General features: G+C 41.3%; 1 protein-coding gene across 6 annotated transcripts in view; it reads left to right on the forward strand.

Annotated features, from left to right (window-relative positions):
• The window catches only part of LPIN3 (lipin 3), a 319,561-nt gene that overhangs the window by 281,855 nt on the left and 23,244 nt on the right, over positions 1 to 14,462 (forward strand). For all 6 annotated transcript variants that reach the window (XM_085619183.1, XM_085619184.1, XM_085619182.1 and 3 more), the window contains 3 exons: positions 5,796 to 5,940; positions 6,311 to 6,459; positions 9,369 to 9,455. In XM_085619183.1, the coding sequence (XP_085475309.1) occupies positions 5,796 to 5,940; positions 6,311 to 6,459; positions 9,369 to 9,455 (381 nt within the window). The remainder of the gene's footprint in view (positions 1 to 5,795; positions 5,941 to 6,310; positions 6,460 to 9,368; positions 9,456 to 14,462) is intronic.

The following is a 14,462-nucleotide window of genomic DNA, read 5'->3' on the forward strand; positions in this document are numbered from 1 at the left end:
GATATACTAGATATACTGCTAAACAGTACAGATACACTGCTAAAACAGTGCAGACCGGATTTGTGTACCCAAACCCGTCTGGACCGGCACAACTTATGTGCACGCCAGAACGCCTCCCCAGTAATGGTACTCACCGGGTAGCTCGGAACGGAAGGCCTCGGAAACTGAACTGAACTTGAACCGGACTGGACTCGACTCGAACACTTCGGAAACTGGACTCGACTCGGGACTTCGGAAACTGGTGGGCCTCTGTATACCTCGGATCTTGCTCTCTCAGCTAGGCTCTGGTCGGGATACTTCGCACTTCTCACCGCCTCGTCTGGGTGTTGATCGCAGCCTCAGTCGCCCCCGCTTGACCGGAGGGAGATACAGGAAATCCTGCTGGTACGCGTTGTTGTCCGTCCAGCTGTGGCAGGAGACCGGGCCTGCAACGCACCACCGGCGCGTGAGATGAGAAAGTGTCCCTGTTCGGGCGCCATTCATGTGGTAAATAATTTAATTACCGGGACTTAATTTGATACAGAAACATAATAAAATAGCTCAGTAAATAAGAGGCAGAATCCGTGGTATTAGAGGCTCGGAATGGGCTTTATTCCAATGGTCGATTATAATCGGTTGCTCCAGGTTCCATCACCACGAAGGTTCAGGAAGTGAAGTACATACATTATTGATAATTATTCACTTTTATACAATAGGCATTACAGTGAAGCCAATGCAAGAGGCGTAACAATTGATAGCAAAGATAACATTTCACATGCGTAGCTGAAGGAGGCGTAATTGGGTGTAACAAGGAAAACGTCATTGGTTATGATGTCACATATGGGTGGACCTATGAAATAATTTCGCAATGTCAGCAGAAATACTTGGCAGAGATGCGCGCGCAGCAGTATGACGTGTAATTGACGTGCAACTAGGGGGTGAAGGGGACTTGACATTTAACTCTACATGTGGCGACAGAAGTCTGGAGGGTCAAGTCAACCTAATCCCAAATCATATCTAACATCCTATGTTTAAAGAACTATGTTATCCAGAAGAGAGGTCTCTTAGAGTAGAATCTTATTCTATACTGACTATACTGACTGTTAGTGCGTGTACAAGCGTCTAAGTGTCTACACTAGATGCGAGGGCAGGAATCTTCCATAGTAACAGGGCTATGAATTACTTGCATAAAGACAGAGAAGCCGGGCCTTTGCTCGGTAGCTGGAAGAATGTTTACTGAAACTACTAGACAGGAATGCATTGGGCAGGGACGGAGCAGATAATTTCGAAGGTGAAATACAGTTTTTGGCAGGCAGCAGGCTGATGTCAGGCTCCGTGAGCCGCGCAGGGAATGAGACAAAGTTCATGGTCACAGATGCAGGCTCAGACTGGAGCTTCAGAGGCAGAAAGAAGGAAAAGCTTGATGACAGAATCAGGGCCTACTTGCCTGGACTGTAAAATGGCATAAGTGAACCATATAAAGCCGGTGGCCTTTCATACTTAGGAATGGAATATCCGGCCTATTCATGGCGGATCTGAAAGAGGACATGTTGACGGTGGACGCACATGTGTTTGCGTCTTCATAACTGGAACTGGAGGGAGCATACATGTACTTGTGATTCATACATGAAACCGTTGGGGTCCAAGATAGGGGACATAACTGATCAGAAAAATCCATATTTCCACAAAAACGAGTTGATTATGTGCCTGCATTGAAAAAGCTTGCCATGTATTGCCGGTTTAGAGTTATCCAAGATGAGTTAATTGGGGATCAGGTGGTAATGCAGTCCATGATCCCTCAATCCAGAAAAGGTTATGGATCAATGGGGATAGTCCTCTGAAAGATCTGATGTCAGTTTAAAGAAAGGCTGAGTTGTCCGCGAGGTGCGCTAAAACGCTCAAGAAAGATAACACATAAGTGGATCGTGAAATGGTTGCAAAAGTTTTGGTGAACAAACCTAAGGTGTTCAAGTCTAGCAAAAGGTTTCCTAAGAAGGATGAGGAAAAAGATTATGAGCAAATAGTTCTGGTGTTATAGATGTGATAGTAAGAAACACCTTGCGGATGACAGGCATTGTCCTGTTCTAAATCAAAAGTGCAGTACTTGTGGGAAATTGGGCATTTCACGTGTGTATGCAAAAGAAAAATGTGCATAAATGAGAGAGTCAAATGTATTGAGAAAGAGGTTGCTGAATCTTTAAGTGATGGGAATGAAGATGCTGGTGTTCTGAATGTGAGAGAGAATGTGGTACTGAACACTGAAAGTTGGAATGAGAAGGGTATACCTATGTGGGATATCAAAAGTACGAATTCTTACCGCTGCTGATTCTGGCTCGCCATTCACCATTGTGAATAAAATGATATGAAAAGACAAGTTTGAGAAAAAATTGGGTTCTAATCTTGTGGAAATGGACATAGCTCCAAAAAGTTATACAGGTGAAACTATAGAAATGCTGAGCTATAGAAATCTGGTATTCAGGTTCAAGAATAGGAAAACCTTAGGTAAAGTATATCTTTCTAAGAAAGGTGCTTCGGTTTTAGTATGAAAGGATCCAAGAAATTTGAACATTATGCTTGACCCCAATTGAACTTGATGAGGGGAGGTTCTTTGGATAAAAATGTGTGAAGAGTTTCCCAAAGTATTCAGAGGACGTATCGGATGGATGGAAGGTTTTGAATGCAAGATGGTGCAGAAGGAGAATGCAATACCCAAGATACACAAATCCAGGAATATTCCCATGTCTGTAAGGGAGAAGATGGAAATTGAGTTGGAACGTTTAGTAAAGGATGGTATTATAGAACTAGTTGAGTCATCGGAGTGAATAGCTCTGTCAGTCATGGCAAGGAAAGCTAATGGCATGATTAGGTTATGCATTGATCTACGTCACCTTAAGGGAAATATTTTAATTGACCAATTTCCTTTATCTAAAGTCAGTGTAATGTTGACCAAGACAAGGGGTATGGAGTATATCTCTACTATAGACCTATCACAAGTATACCATCAGATTCCTCTGTGTGATGACAGCAAGAAGTGTACACTGCATTCATTCCGCATGTGGGGTGCTATTAATTTACTTGAATGCCATTCAGTCTAGTCTCCGCCGCCGGGGTATTTCCACGTCTAATGTTTAATATTTTGGGGAAGTAGGATCAGGTACTAGTTTTTCAGGAGGACATCGTGGTGATGGATAAGGACCGTGATGACCATGATACTAAACTTAAACCGGTCCTGTCTTTATTAGACAAATATGGCCTTACCGTGGAGTATGCTAACTGCAAATTCTCAGAAAGGCAAGTGACCTACTTGGGGCATGAGATCAGTGCTGTGAGGATTCAATCTAAGAGCAATATAGGTGAGGCTATCAAATATGGCCTGTGTCCAAAAATAAGGAAGAGGTCAAATCCTTTCTTGGGTTGGTTGAATTATTTCTCTAAGTTTGTTAGGAATTTTTCTTTGAGAATGTTTCACATTAGACCGTTACTAAAAGTCAAGGTTACGTTTTCATGGTCTGAGAATTGCGAGCAGGAATTTAAAGATGTGAAGAATGGGATTTGTACAGCTCTTACCCTGCATGTATTTCACCCTATGGGTAAGAGTGTGATTACAATGGATGCTAGCAGCATAGGTATTGGGGCAGTATTGTCACAGTATAATGAAAAAGAAAAGGAGGTAATCGTTGCATTTGCTTTAAGATATTTGTCACTAGCAGAAGAAAAGTAAGCGATGATTGAGAGGTAAGCATTGGTGTGTGCATGGGCACTAGAACATTTTCTTTCGTTCATTTTGGGAAGGGAAGTTACCATTAAGTGTGACCATAAGCCGCGTATTAAGGTGTTGACTAATGTGGGTATGAACCATGTGTCAACCAGATTGGCCCAGATTTCTATGAGATTGTTAAACTTCATCTACAAAATGGTGTATTTACTAGTTAAAACAAATGCTGTAGTGGATTTTTTATCACGTATGTTATTCAGATGTCTGAAAATCAAGATGATTTGTTAGATGAAGTGAAGGTTGCCCTGGTGTGGGATAATGGGGTGCAAGCTTTTAAAAAAGAAGAGCAGGATAAAGAGTGTAACAAGGACTGGACAGTGGACACTTAAAAAAGTAACTGAAAATATGATTAACAAACAGCTGTCAATGAGTGAATTGAAAGAATTAAGGCCATTTTGGGAAGTAAGGAGTGTATTACCTTGCAGTGAATCCAGTGTATTGAGAGGAGAAAGGTTAGTCCCCCCAGAAGCTTTAAGGAGAAGGATTATTACTTTGTCGCAAAGGACATTTAGGCATTGTGAAGACAAAAACCAGGGTGAAAAGTGTTTTCTGGTGGCCTGGAATAAACGTGGAATGTGAGGTAAGAGAGTGTGGCATATGTGTGTCAGTGTATAATCACTCAAAACTTTAAGGCCACACATGAGTGATTTTGTGTGTCCTAGATCGCCATGGGAATGTGTAGCATTGGACATCATGGAGCCCATAGGTAGTTCAGAGAAGTACATTATTACTCTCATGGACATGTTTTCTTAGTGGCCTATTGTGAAAATCATTAAAAAGTTTTCTGATTATATTTTTCTTAATGAAGGAACACCGGCTTGTAATCATTAACAATAATGGTGTGCAATTGACATCTAACAAGATGAAACACTATTTGAATAAGTATGGGATTATGCACAGAACAACCTCATTGTATAACCCCAGTCAGAATGGAATGGCGGAATGCTACAAAAGAGTGTTGAAAGCTGCTATTCAACTAGCTTGCAGGAATAATTTTCCTTGCGAAGTACAGATTTTAAAAAATGTTATGGTCATACAGAGTCCATAAAGTAGGAGCTGCAAAATTCTCTCCTTTTGAACTGATGAGGGGGAGGAAGTCAAGATCGAAGTGTAACCCTGTATGGTTGACTTTGAGAGTTGTGAGATGGTCATCATAATCTAATAATGCAACATGACAAGAAAAATTATTATGTCGGAAATTACAGCACAAAACCTAAGGATGTAAAAGTTGGACAGTGGGTGAAGATTAAAAACCCAGAAAGATTCCCAAAGGAAATAGCAGATTTTATTATCCACAACACATTGTTGCAGCGATAAAGAACTGTACGAGGTTAGAGGATGGAAAATGTTCCAATCTTAAGAGTAGCATTGTGGAACCAGGAAAAAAAAGAAAAGAATAAACAAAAGTTTGATGTTGGATCACAAGTTAAAATAAGATAGGGATCACGAAGGATTGGAAAGAATGGATGTTGGGAGGAGTGAAGGAGAGTCAATGGTCTGCACTGAGAATGTTTCTGAGAAAGTAGTGGGAGGAAATTTCTAAGTCATGATGCAGGGACAAGACGAAGGAGAGTTATAAAGGGCCCTAAAGCATGATTCAGTGTCTTGAATTGTACATGCATTACGTAATAAAGAACAAAGGATCATCTTTAACTCTTAGATTTATGGTTATATTAGTGAATTTATTTTTGTTCACGTTATTATTCTGAAGTTACTTTTAGATTTTTTGGTTTGTATAAGGGTGGAGGTGTGCAGTGTATGTAGTTGTGGAATGTAGTCCTGTTTTTGTGGAACCTTAACATCTCATAAAAATTGTAGAATTAAATATGTCATAAGGGGTTGGCCAGAGGACCAGCTGCCGACCGGCTGTATCTGCTGGGCTATTTATACTGATGTCTTATGTTTGAGCTGTGCTGCAATAAAGCTGTATGGCTTTGCAACGGAGCTCATTGCACCTAGCAATTTCAATAATGATGATAGTGATTTTGATTGTAATTTAGTCATAGATTTTGACTGATATATGCAACTTGGCCTATTTCAGAGAGAAGGAAAACAGAAGCTCCAGTGAAGACGAATCTACACACCTGGATGATAAAATGAAGGAACTGCCTATATCTCAAAAACCAGTGGAGCCCACCTGTCCTCTCACCTACAAAAAATCACTCAGACTCTCCTCCGAGCAAATTGTAAGCTTGCATTTATTGTACTGTGTCTAAGTGGGCTACTGTGGGATAACATGTGCATGCCAACTCTGTTTTTCTAGTGGAGCAAGGCAGAAGGCTTAGCTCAAGATTTACATATACATTTATTTACCTAGAATTGAGAACATGTTAGTTGCTGGGCATGACAGAACATTGTTAAACCATATCCAGATAATGGTTTTGTTTAACATCGGTATTACTGGGAAGTGGTGCTATCTCACTGCAGATGTTTTTGGAACATGCATAAATGTTGTAACTAATCACTGAGAAAGCAGTCAGGGCAAAGTCCTACAATTCTGAATACTAACCTCAGAACCCTGTATCCATGCCTTACTCCGGTATTTTCTAACTGCAGAGCTGCTTGAACCTGAGGGAAGGTGCCAATGATGCTGTGTTCAGCGTAACTACACAGTACCAGGGCACCTGCCGCTGCAGCGCCACCATTTACCTGTGGAACTGGGATGACAAGGTTGTCATTTCTGACATTGATGGCACTATCACCAAGTAAGATATGATCCCTTCTAATTCCTGCTCTCTGGTGCCGGAGTGGTTCTACTGACTGGGAGCAGTGGCGGTTACACTTTTGGGGCATCTGGGAGGGTTTCTCAACTGGCCCACCGTTCTGTAAATATATAGCAAAAAGGCAAAGTGAGCCATATCAGATGAGCATGATATGGTTGTCATCCAGCCCTACCAGCATTTCATAATCATGTGCCTAACAGTAAGTCTACCTATTTATCTTCGTGGCAGTCTGTCTATGTTCAAAAGTTTCTCACAGACCTCCTGCTTTGTGAGGCAGAGTTTGAATGGCATTGTATTTCATGTAGTGGATTCTGTGAGGGTATGACCTTGGGATCCTGGAGGTAATCTTTTGATAATGGTGTGTTTCACATTAAGTGCATAAAGAATGCCATGTTTTTATGTAACCAAGTCTATTGAATGAAGATCTTAAGTTATACGGACTTTATGCAAGTGCACTAGTCCCTATTGGAAATGCAGATTCTTTTGCCTATATTGAAATCTATGGTATCATTGGCATGCTAAAAATATATAATAATTTAGCATGCCAATATTAGATAGATTTCAATAAATCCAAAATAATCTGCATTTCAAATAGTGACTAGTGCACTTGTATAAATTCCTTATTTATTGAAGTTTAATAGTGTGATATATATATGGATAACAAAGCCCCCGGCCCAGATGGTCTACCTACTGATCTTATTAAATACAAGCCAGACTTCTGGGCGCCCTTACTTTTAAATGTTTTTAACAACCTAATTTATGCTCCGTTACCAAGTTCTTGGTCCACAAGTATAATTGTTCCGATTTTTAAAAAAGGGGATCGTTCCCAACCCAATTGTTATAGGCCTATCTCTTTAATTGACAATACCCCAAAGATCCTACGTAGAGTCCTATACAATATGATTTTAGAGTGGTATGAGGAAAATGGAATTTTAGACCCCTGTCCAATAAATATAAATAATAATGTCCACTGTACTTCAGAAGTAAGGTGGGTACCAATGAACAATGCCTTAACCTAATCATGGGCAAATACACCATCGCGCGAGCTTCCCCAATCTACCTGTCCTTTATGGATTTGATCTCCGCTTTTGACCTTGTTAAGAGGTCAAAGCTCTTGTCTATCCTTCTGAGCTATGGATTGGATGAGCACCTAGTGTATTTCTTGGCACACCTTCACAAAGATCTTAAAGCCCGGGTGAGGATCGGACGTGGGGGTGAAGTCACTGAAGCCATCGATGTAGGCAGGAGGGTCAGACTGGGTTGCATTCTGGCCCCCCTTCTTTTTATTATCTACTTCAATGGACTGAACAAAACTTTAAAATCACCAACTCAAGACGTCCCAAAAATTAATGGAAAATCACTCCCCGTACTACTCTATGCGGATGATGCGGTCCTTATGGGCCGCACTCCGAACTCCTTACGTACGCTAGTGAACGGCTTTGTTAATCACATGGACAGCCTGCACCTATGCACTCATTTTAAAAAGTCTTTCATAATGTTGTGTGGCCCAAAGAAACGTTAACTTAGTTCCATATCTGTGGGTAACCAGAAGCTGATGAGCACCAACACCTTTTCCTATCTTGGGGTGGTCTTGGCCTCAAGCAGCTCTTGGAGTGAACATATGGCCCACTCCTGGAGCAAGTTCTCAAAGGCCTCCAACTCAATTCTTAGTCTTCCCCGCCCAAAGAGAACACGTGTTATTTTAAAAATGTTCAAGTCCCAATGTGTGCCAACAGCTACATATGGCGCTGAGGTTTGGGGCTTCGCCAACAGTACCTGCATCCAACAGGAAGAGAATAGATTTTGCAGGAAGTTATTAGGCATCCCAATCTCCACACCCCAATATACCTGCCACAAGGAACTTAACCTACATTTTATCGAAGATTTTATTAGGGCCCACCCTGCCCTTTTCTGGTTATCTGTCTGGAAAAACCCAGCCGCATCCTCAACAAGAGAGATTATCACTGGCTGTATAGTATGCGCAAAATGGAAGGACATACCATGGCTGTCAGGGGTGCATCAGAACCTTTGCAGTATCAACAAGGGTAGTATTTATTCAGATCCCAGCACAGCAAAGGCTGCGAACAAGAGTGAGCCTAGGATTGCACTCTATTCGTTATATAGAGCAGAAAGGTTCCAAAAGGAATCCAAAAAATCCCTTGATCATAGATACATGGCCATTGAAAATTCTGTACACCCGCTGGCTAGCTACATTACCCTGCCTATGAGCCTTCGGGAAAGGAGCCTTCTGTTAAATTTGTATTACGTTTTCCTCTTGGCCACCGCTCCGATCTTGATTGTGTACCCTGCCCGTGTGATGGCCAGAGTGGTCAATCTATTTTAAATTTTTAGTTTTTTTTGTAAATACTATTTAAAGTATTTTAAGTGGCTCTTAACACCGTATTTTAAAAAGCATATTCCAGTCAGCCTGGAAAACGCTTACTTGAGATTACTTACCCTGGATGGTGAAGAGTTGGTCTTTCGCACTGGCACTTTCTTGAGAATTGTGGTTTGAGCTCATCAAATGATGTCTAATCCCTGAGCTGTTATATCACCCATTTATGAATTTTTATGAACCCTAAGACTATTGTATGCTGCTGTGGTTTCATCATGACTCTGTATTTCTCACATTTGTAACCTGTTTGTTGTTGTGTCTTTGTGCTTTTATGGGTATGATGTTATCCGAATAAAGTGTCTTTGATATGGATATATAATATAATATACACACATTAAACTTCGAATGCACAGGGTTCGATGCACGCACAGTGCCAGGTACATTTGGTGTGAAGCACCTGCATTGTACCAGGCACATGTACAGTGTATATTATGTAATCTAACCTTTCAGAATACTACATTTTGGTCTCAAGCCTCTCTTTCTCTTGAAAACACAGGTCAGATGCCTTGGGCCATATTCTTCCACAGCTGGGAAAAGATTGGACGCATCAAGGAATTGCAAAATTGTACAATAAAATCCATTTGTAAGTACTAATGGAAAACATACCTCTGTATTATCAATGATATGACTGCGGAGAATAGGTAAAAGTGAGGAGAGAGCACTAGAGAGCGAGGAAATAAGAGAAAACAAGTTGAAGCAAAAAAGGAAAGAAGTAAGTTGTTGTGTTGAGATTCTCATTAGTTATAGGATAGTCTTTCACCTCTTCCAGATCTTGACTAAAATAGTAAAGGTTTAACCAAACAACAATAATGCTTCCTTTCATCATAGAATTTAACCAGCGCAAAAGAGTAATACATCAAAAGTTAAATGTTTATCTGTACCAAAAGGTCTTTCTGTTCTGGCGTCCATCAATGGTAGGATCATCTCATGTTTCTGATGAACAAAATATTAACACTTTCACTGTTTTCTCCTCATTAATAGAGATCAATCAGTACCAAGTATGATATACAGGATTCCTTTCAAATGTGTACCCAGTTAGGGGACACAGTTGTTCGCCTTGATTAGACGGGAAAGTCCCATAAGCATAAGAAATCCAAGAAGTTGAAAATGTCTTCGACTTTTTCCGTCAAAGTCTACCAACGAGATGTGGGAGCATCAGCACTACAGGCCCTGCAAGTCGGTGGAACCTGAACCCAGGTCTTCTCTGTGCTTCCCTTATTTTACCGGAGCACCTAGTTGTAGTTTAATGAGGCCATGCGCCTCATATTTGGGTGGCTTGGTCCCTTTGGAGCACCGTCTGGCTGCATGGGTGTAGAAGGGGCCCCTACTGGATCCACACCAGCGGGTTCGCCCTGAGTGCCAGTTGGGCCCCATGGATCCCATGCTGGATCTGGTGTGGAGCTGTTTGCGAGACCACTCCAGTGCTGCCTCCCCCAGCACCGCCAATGCCCCATGGCAACACCAACCCCTTCATTATTCCTGACTCCAACACAGAATGAGAGAGTCTATGGACCCTTATGATTACCAGGCCCCCGATTAGGAAAAGGACAATTGGTATGAGATGAGGAACTGGCAGAGGCCAGTGTGTTAAGCACCTCACATGACACTGGTCTGGTCTCTTCTTCTACCGTGGCTCTGGAGTAGTGAATCTCTCTCGCAATGGTGGTGCTTAAAGCAGCTGAGGTCGTGGACCTTCAATTGTCCATGGTGGCTGTCAAGACTCATCACTTAAACGAGGCGCTTCAGCCGGGAGTCACCCCCTCTAACTCCTACTCTCCTTCAATGACGCCCTTACAGGCGTCCTACTCTGGGCCTGTTCCAAGCCCTACATAGGGGCTCCTGTGCATAGGACAATTGCCTGCCTCCATTGCCCCACTCCAGGGGGCCCCAATTTCCTTAACCAGCATCCACCTCCGGAGAGGTTGGTGGTCCACCCCCCAAATCCCGAATCAACCCGAGGCTTTCCCTATCACTCCACCGGATAGGTAATCCAAGAGGCTGGATACCTTTGGTAAGAGAATGTTCTCTCCCCCAGCCTAATACTGCACTCAGTAAGCACTGCATGCTTATTGGGCTTGTACTCGATTGCGTAAGTGCTGCCTATGGCTTTGGAGGATCCCCGAGCCATACTCCCCCAGGCTATTAGTGATGGGAGAGATGTGCGAGATCCAAGTTGTTGTTACCACAGGAAATAAATGCTCCTCGTAAGAGAGATAATAATTAATTTTTTTATTCCTTGGAAGAAGCTCCAGCCACCACCATCAACTGCTTCAGATAACTGATCTTCACAGTTCCCTCTAGAGCAGTACCATTCTAAATCAGAACTCTCTTCAATGGCAGGAGAGTTCGACATGGAACTGTTGAGCCATGGATACACATATCCCAGTCTAAATAAAACACCCTTCTAAATATACACATTACCACATTTCTTCCCCCTTAACAAAATAAACATTCCCTAAATAATTTTTCCTTCACTATTACAATTGAATTAAAATTCCAGATGCGACCATCCTCCTGCTTGGCCTCCCCTTTAAAAACATGAGGTTTTTAAAGGGATGTTCTACGAAATTGCGATTGACCTCTGATTCTCTCAGGCAACTTTACTTTGACAGCTTCACCCACATTAATGAGTATGGGCTTAGCTGTCTTGCAATAGTCTTAATTTACTTTACTTTCACTCTGTATTTTTCTCCTTCACCTTGGTTTACGTCACCATCTCCCCAGACCTCACCTCATCCTTAGTATAGCTTCTCAACCAAGGGTGGTCCGCCAGTGTAAGGCCTCCTTTTCTTGAGCATCACAAAGGGACACCTGTGGTAGAATGGGATGTAAATCTGTACTCCTTCACACATTTCTTTACCGCCTGAACCCGATTTCTTCTATTATCCTTAGTAATTTGAAGAGCTTCCTTCAATGGTGTGTTAAACTTTTCAATCATCCCATTTGTTTCCGGATGATAATATACCCTTTTACCCAGTAACAAACTCCATATATTTAAAAATCAGTGGCAACCCATTATCTGTAAGAATCTTTCTATGATTGACTTCCTTTGCAAACACCTCAGTTAAAAACTTCCTCAGCCTGTCCCAAGCATCTAGATTCAAAGGGTATGGTGACTTTTTCACCTTCCTGCTTTAAAAGAGCTCCAGACCCTTTCCCACTCGCATCAGTTAGTAGTACGCAAGTCCTCCCTGGCACAAACTCTTTAAATACTGAGCAGAAACCAATGCAGCCTTAAGATCTCCAGACCCTTTGTCACACTCCTCAGTCCAAACAAACTGAACCCCTTCCTTGAGAAGACCCCTGATTGCCGCAGTACAACTGGCAAAGTTGTGAACACAGCATGCATAAAATTCCACCATGCCCAGGAGCTTCCTTCTTCTTGGAAGGTTGTGGCATTTGCAATTATGGTGGTGATGAGGTCTGGCCTTCTCACCAGGAATAACATGCACCAAGTATGTAATTTGTGACTGACCAAACTTGCACTTGCCAATTTTTTGGCGTCATACTTTTCTGTTGAAATATACCATGTACTTCTTTCACTCTAGTCACATAATCAATCAAATTGTCACAAAAATCAGCACTTCATCTTTAAAGGATTTCACTCCAGCAATGCCCTTCAACAAAAACGTCATAAATCCCTGACAAACAGAAGCAGCTGAACAAAGTCCAAATGGCATTTTGTATTAATGGAATGCACCAAAAGGTGTAATTAAAGCTGTTAAATCTTTCCAATCCTCACTTAATTTGACCTGATGGTAGGTAGACGTTGAATCAAGCTTGGAAAAAAACGTAGTGCTGTCCATTAATGTCACCATCTCCGTTTTATTTGGTAGAGTAAACTTGTCTTCAGTAACCTCCCTATTCAGATGATGAAGGTCCACATGGGCAAGTCTCAGCAGAAGGGTAGGAGGCAATCACCACCGGTACAAGCCATTGTGAGGCACTCCTTGTTGCCAGTGTGAGAGCAAAGTTGTTGTTAGAAAAGAAAATAATGTTCCATGCAAGAGAGTGATGATAATAATTTCTTGTTTATTCTTCGGAAGAAACTCCAGCCACCATCCTCAACTGCTGCATATAACTAATCCTCACAGTTCCCTCTACAACAGTACCGTTCCAAATCAGAACTCTCTTCCATGGAAAGAGAGTTCATCATGGAGACTGGAAAACCATGGATACACATATCCCAGTCTAAATGAAACACACTTATAAATATACACACTTCCGCATATCTGGTAGGGTCAAAAACTAGTCAATCTTTTATAGGGTAATTTATAGAATAAATTGTATGTGCATACAAGCATATGCACACAGTCAAACCAGCCAGATCGGAAATCATACGACAGGCCTGTTAACTATCGAGAGCCTACAACAATTATTATAAAAATACTTACTTTTTGGTGGGGAGTATTTAATTAAAAACAATATTTCTAATTATTTGATATCAAATCTCTAGAATACCATGGCATTCTAGTTGGGGCTGCAGTGCACTTTACAAGTCCAAATTAATCAAATCGAACGTATATTTTCTAAATAGTTCTGAGATTCTAAATCTGATTTCAGTTTATTACAAAGAAAAAATTACAAACCAACATGTGTTTCGTGGTACTATGCCGCTAATTCTTCGGGGATGTACTTGTCAACATTAGCAAAGGATTGTGTACAATTTGTTCAGTTAGAAGATAGGTACAAAAAATAACAGCTATTACAGAACAAAAATATTCAGTGTTAGGGTATCGGGTTATAATTCAAGACCATTTGTCCAAGAACAATGCACTGCTTCTAGGGACATGCCACCACCCATGTCACTCAGCAGACCACAATCCCCTCATCTTGCTTGTTTATCGATTATAGTAACGTTGGTCACCAAATGAGAAAATCTATAAAAGTGATAATCTATAGATACATTTGTACACAAGTCGTATGAAAGCTGTAGTTTTTGTGTTTCATTTATCCATCCACAAAATTCTGAGATGGAAGGAGGAAGAGTAAGTTTGAAAGTAGTCTTTCTGTCAGAGCTAAATCTTCATCTTCAATGCTTTTCAGGCTGTCCAGCCTCTGTGTAAATAGGGCCACTTATATCCTCTTTATACGTCTGCAATTTTCTTTTAAGGAAAAGGAGGTTCTGTATCGTTTAGATCTTGAAATGATGAGCAAATTTGTTGACAACTATACAGTGTAGATGTTTTGCCAATTATTTTCTCTCCCTTTAATTAGGAAGGCCGTATGTCATACAGGCTTGCAAAGAGGGTGCTTCCTCATACCAATAAAAAGTTTTCCTAGGGAGGCTTCATTTTTATGTGTCTGCTCCTAGAAGTACTTCCATGTCAGATTTTTTTCTGAAAGGCATTGCACACTTCAGGATGATGAAAGAAATCCTACTGAGCCTGTGGCTCCATATAAACAATGTCATGTCCAAACCACACAATAACATTAGAGACCAAGCAGAATCTAAGAGCAATGCTGATCATACGGACATAAAATTGTTTGTTTGAGGACATATTCTTCTCTACAATAGAAGTTCACACCTTTCAAGACAAATCACTTTCTATCATCAATACAGTTTTCCCCATTATGGGATTGCTAGCAT

Source organism: Triturus cristatus, chromosome 7, assembly GCF_964204655.1.
Source record: "Triturus cristatus chromosome 7, aTriCri1.1, whole genome shotgun sequence".
Lineage (NCBI taxonomy): Eukaryota > Metazoa > Chordata > Amphibia > Caudata > Salamandridae > Triturus > Triturus cristatus.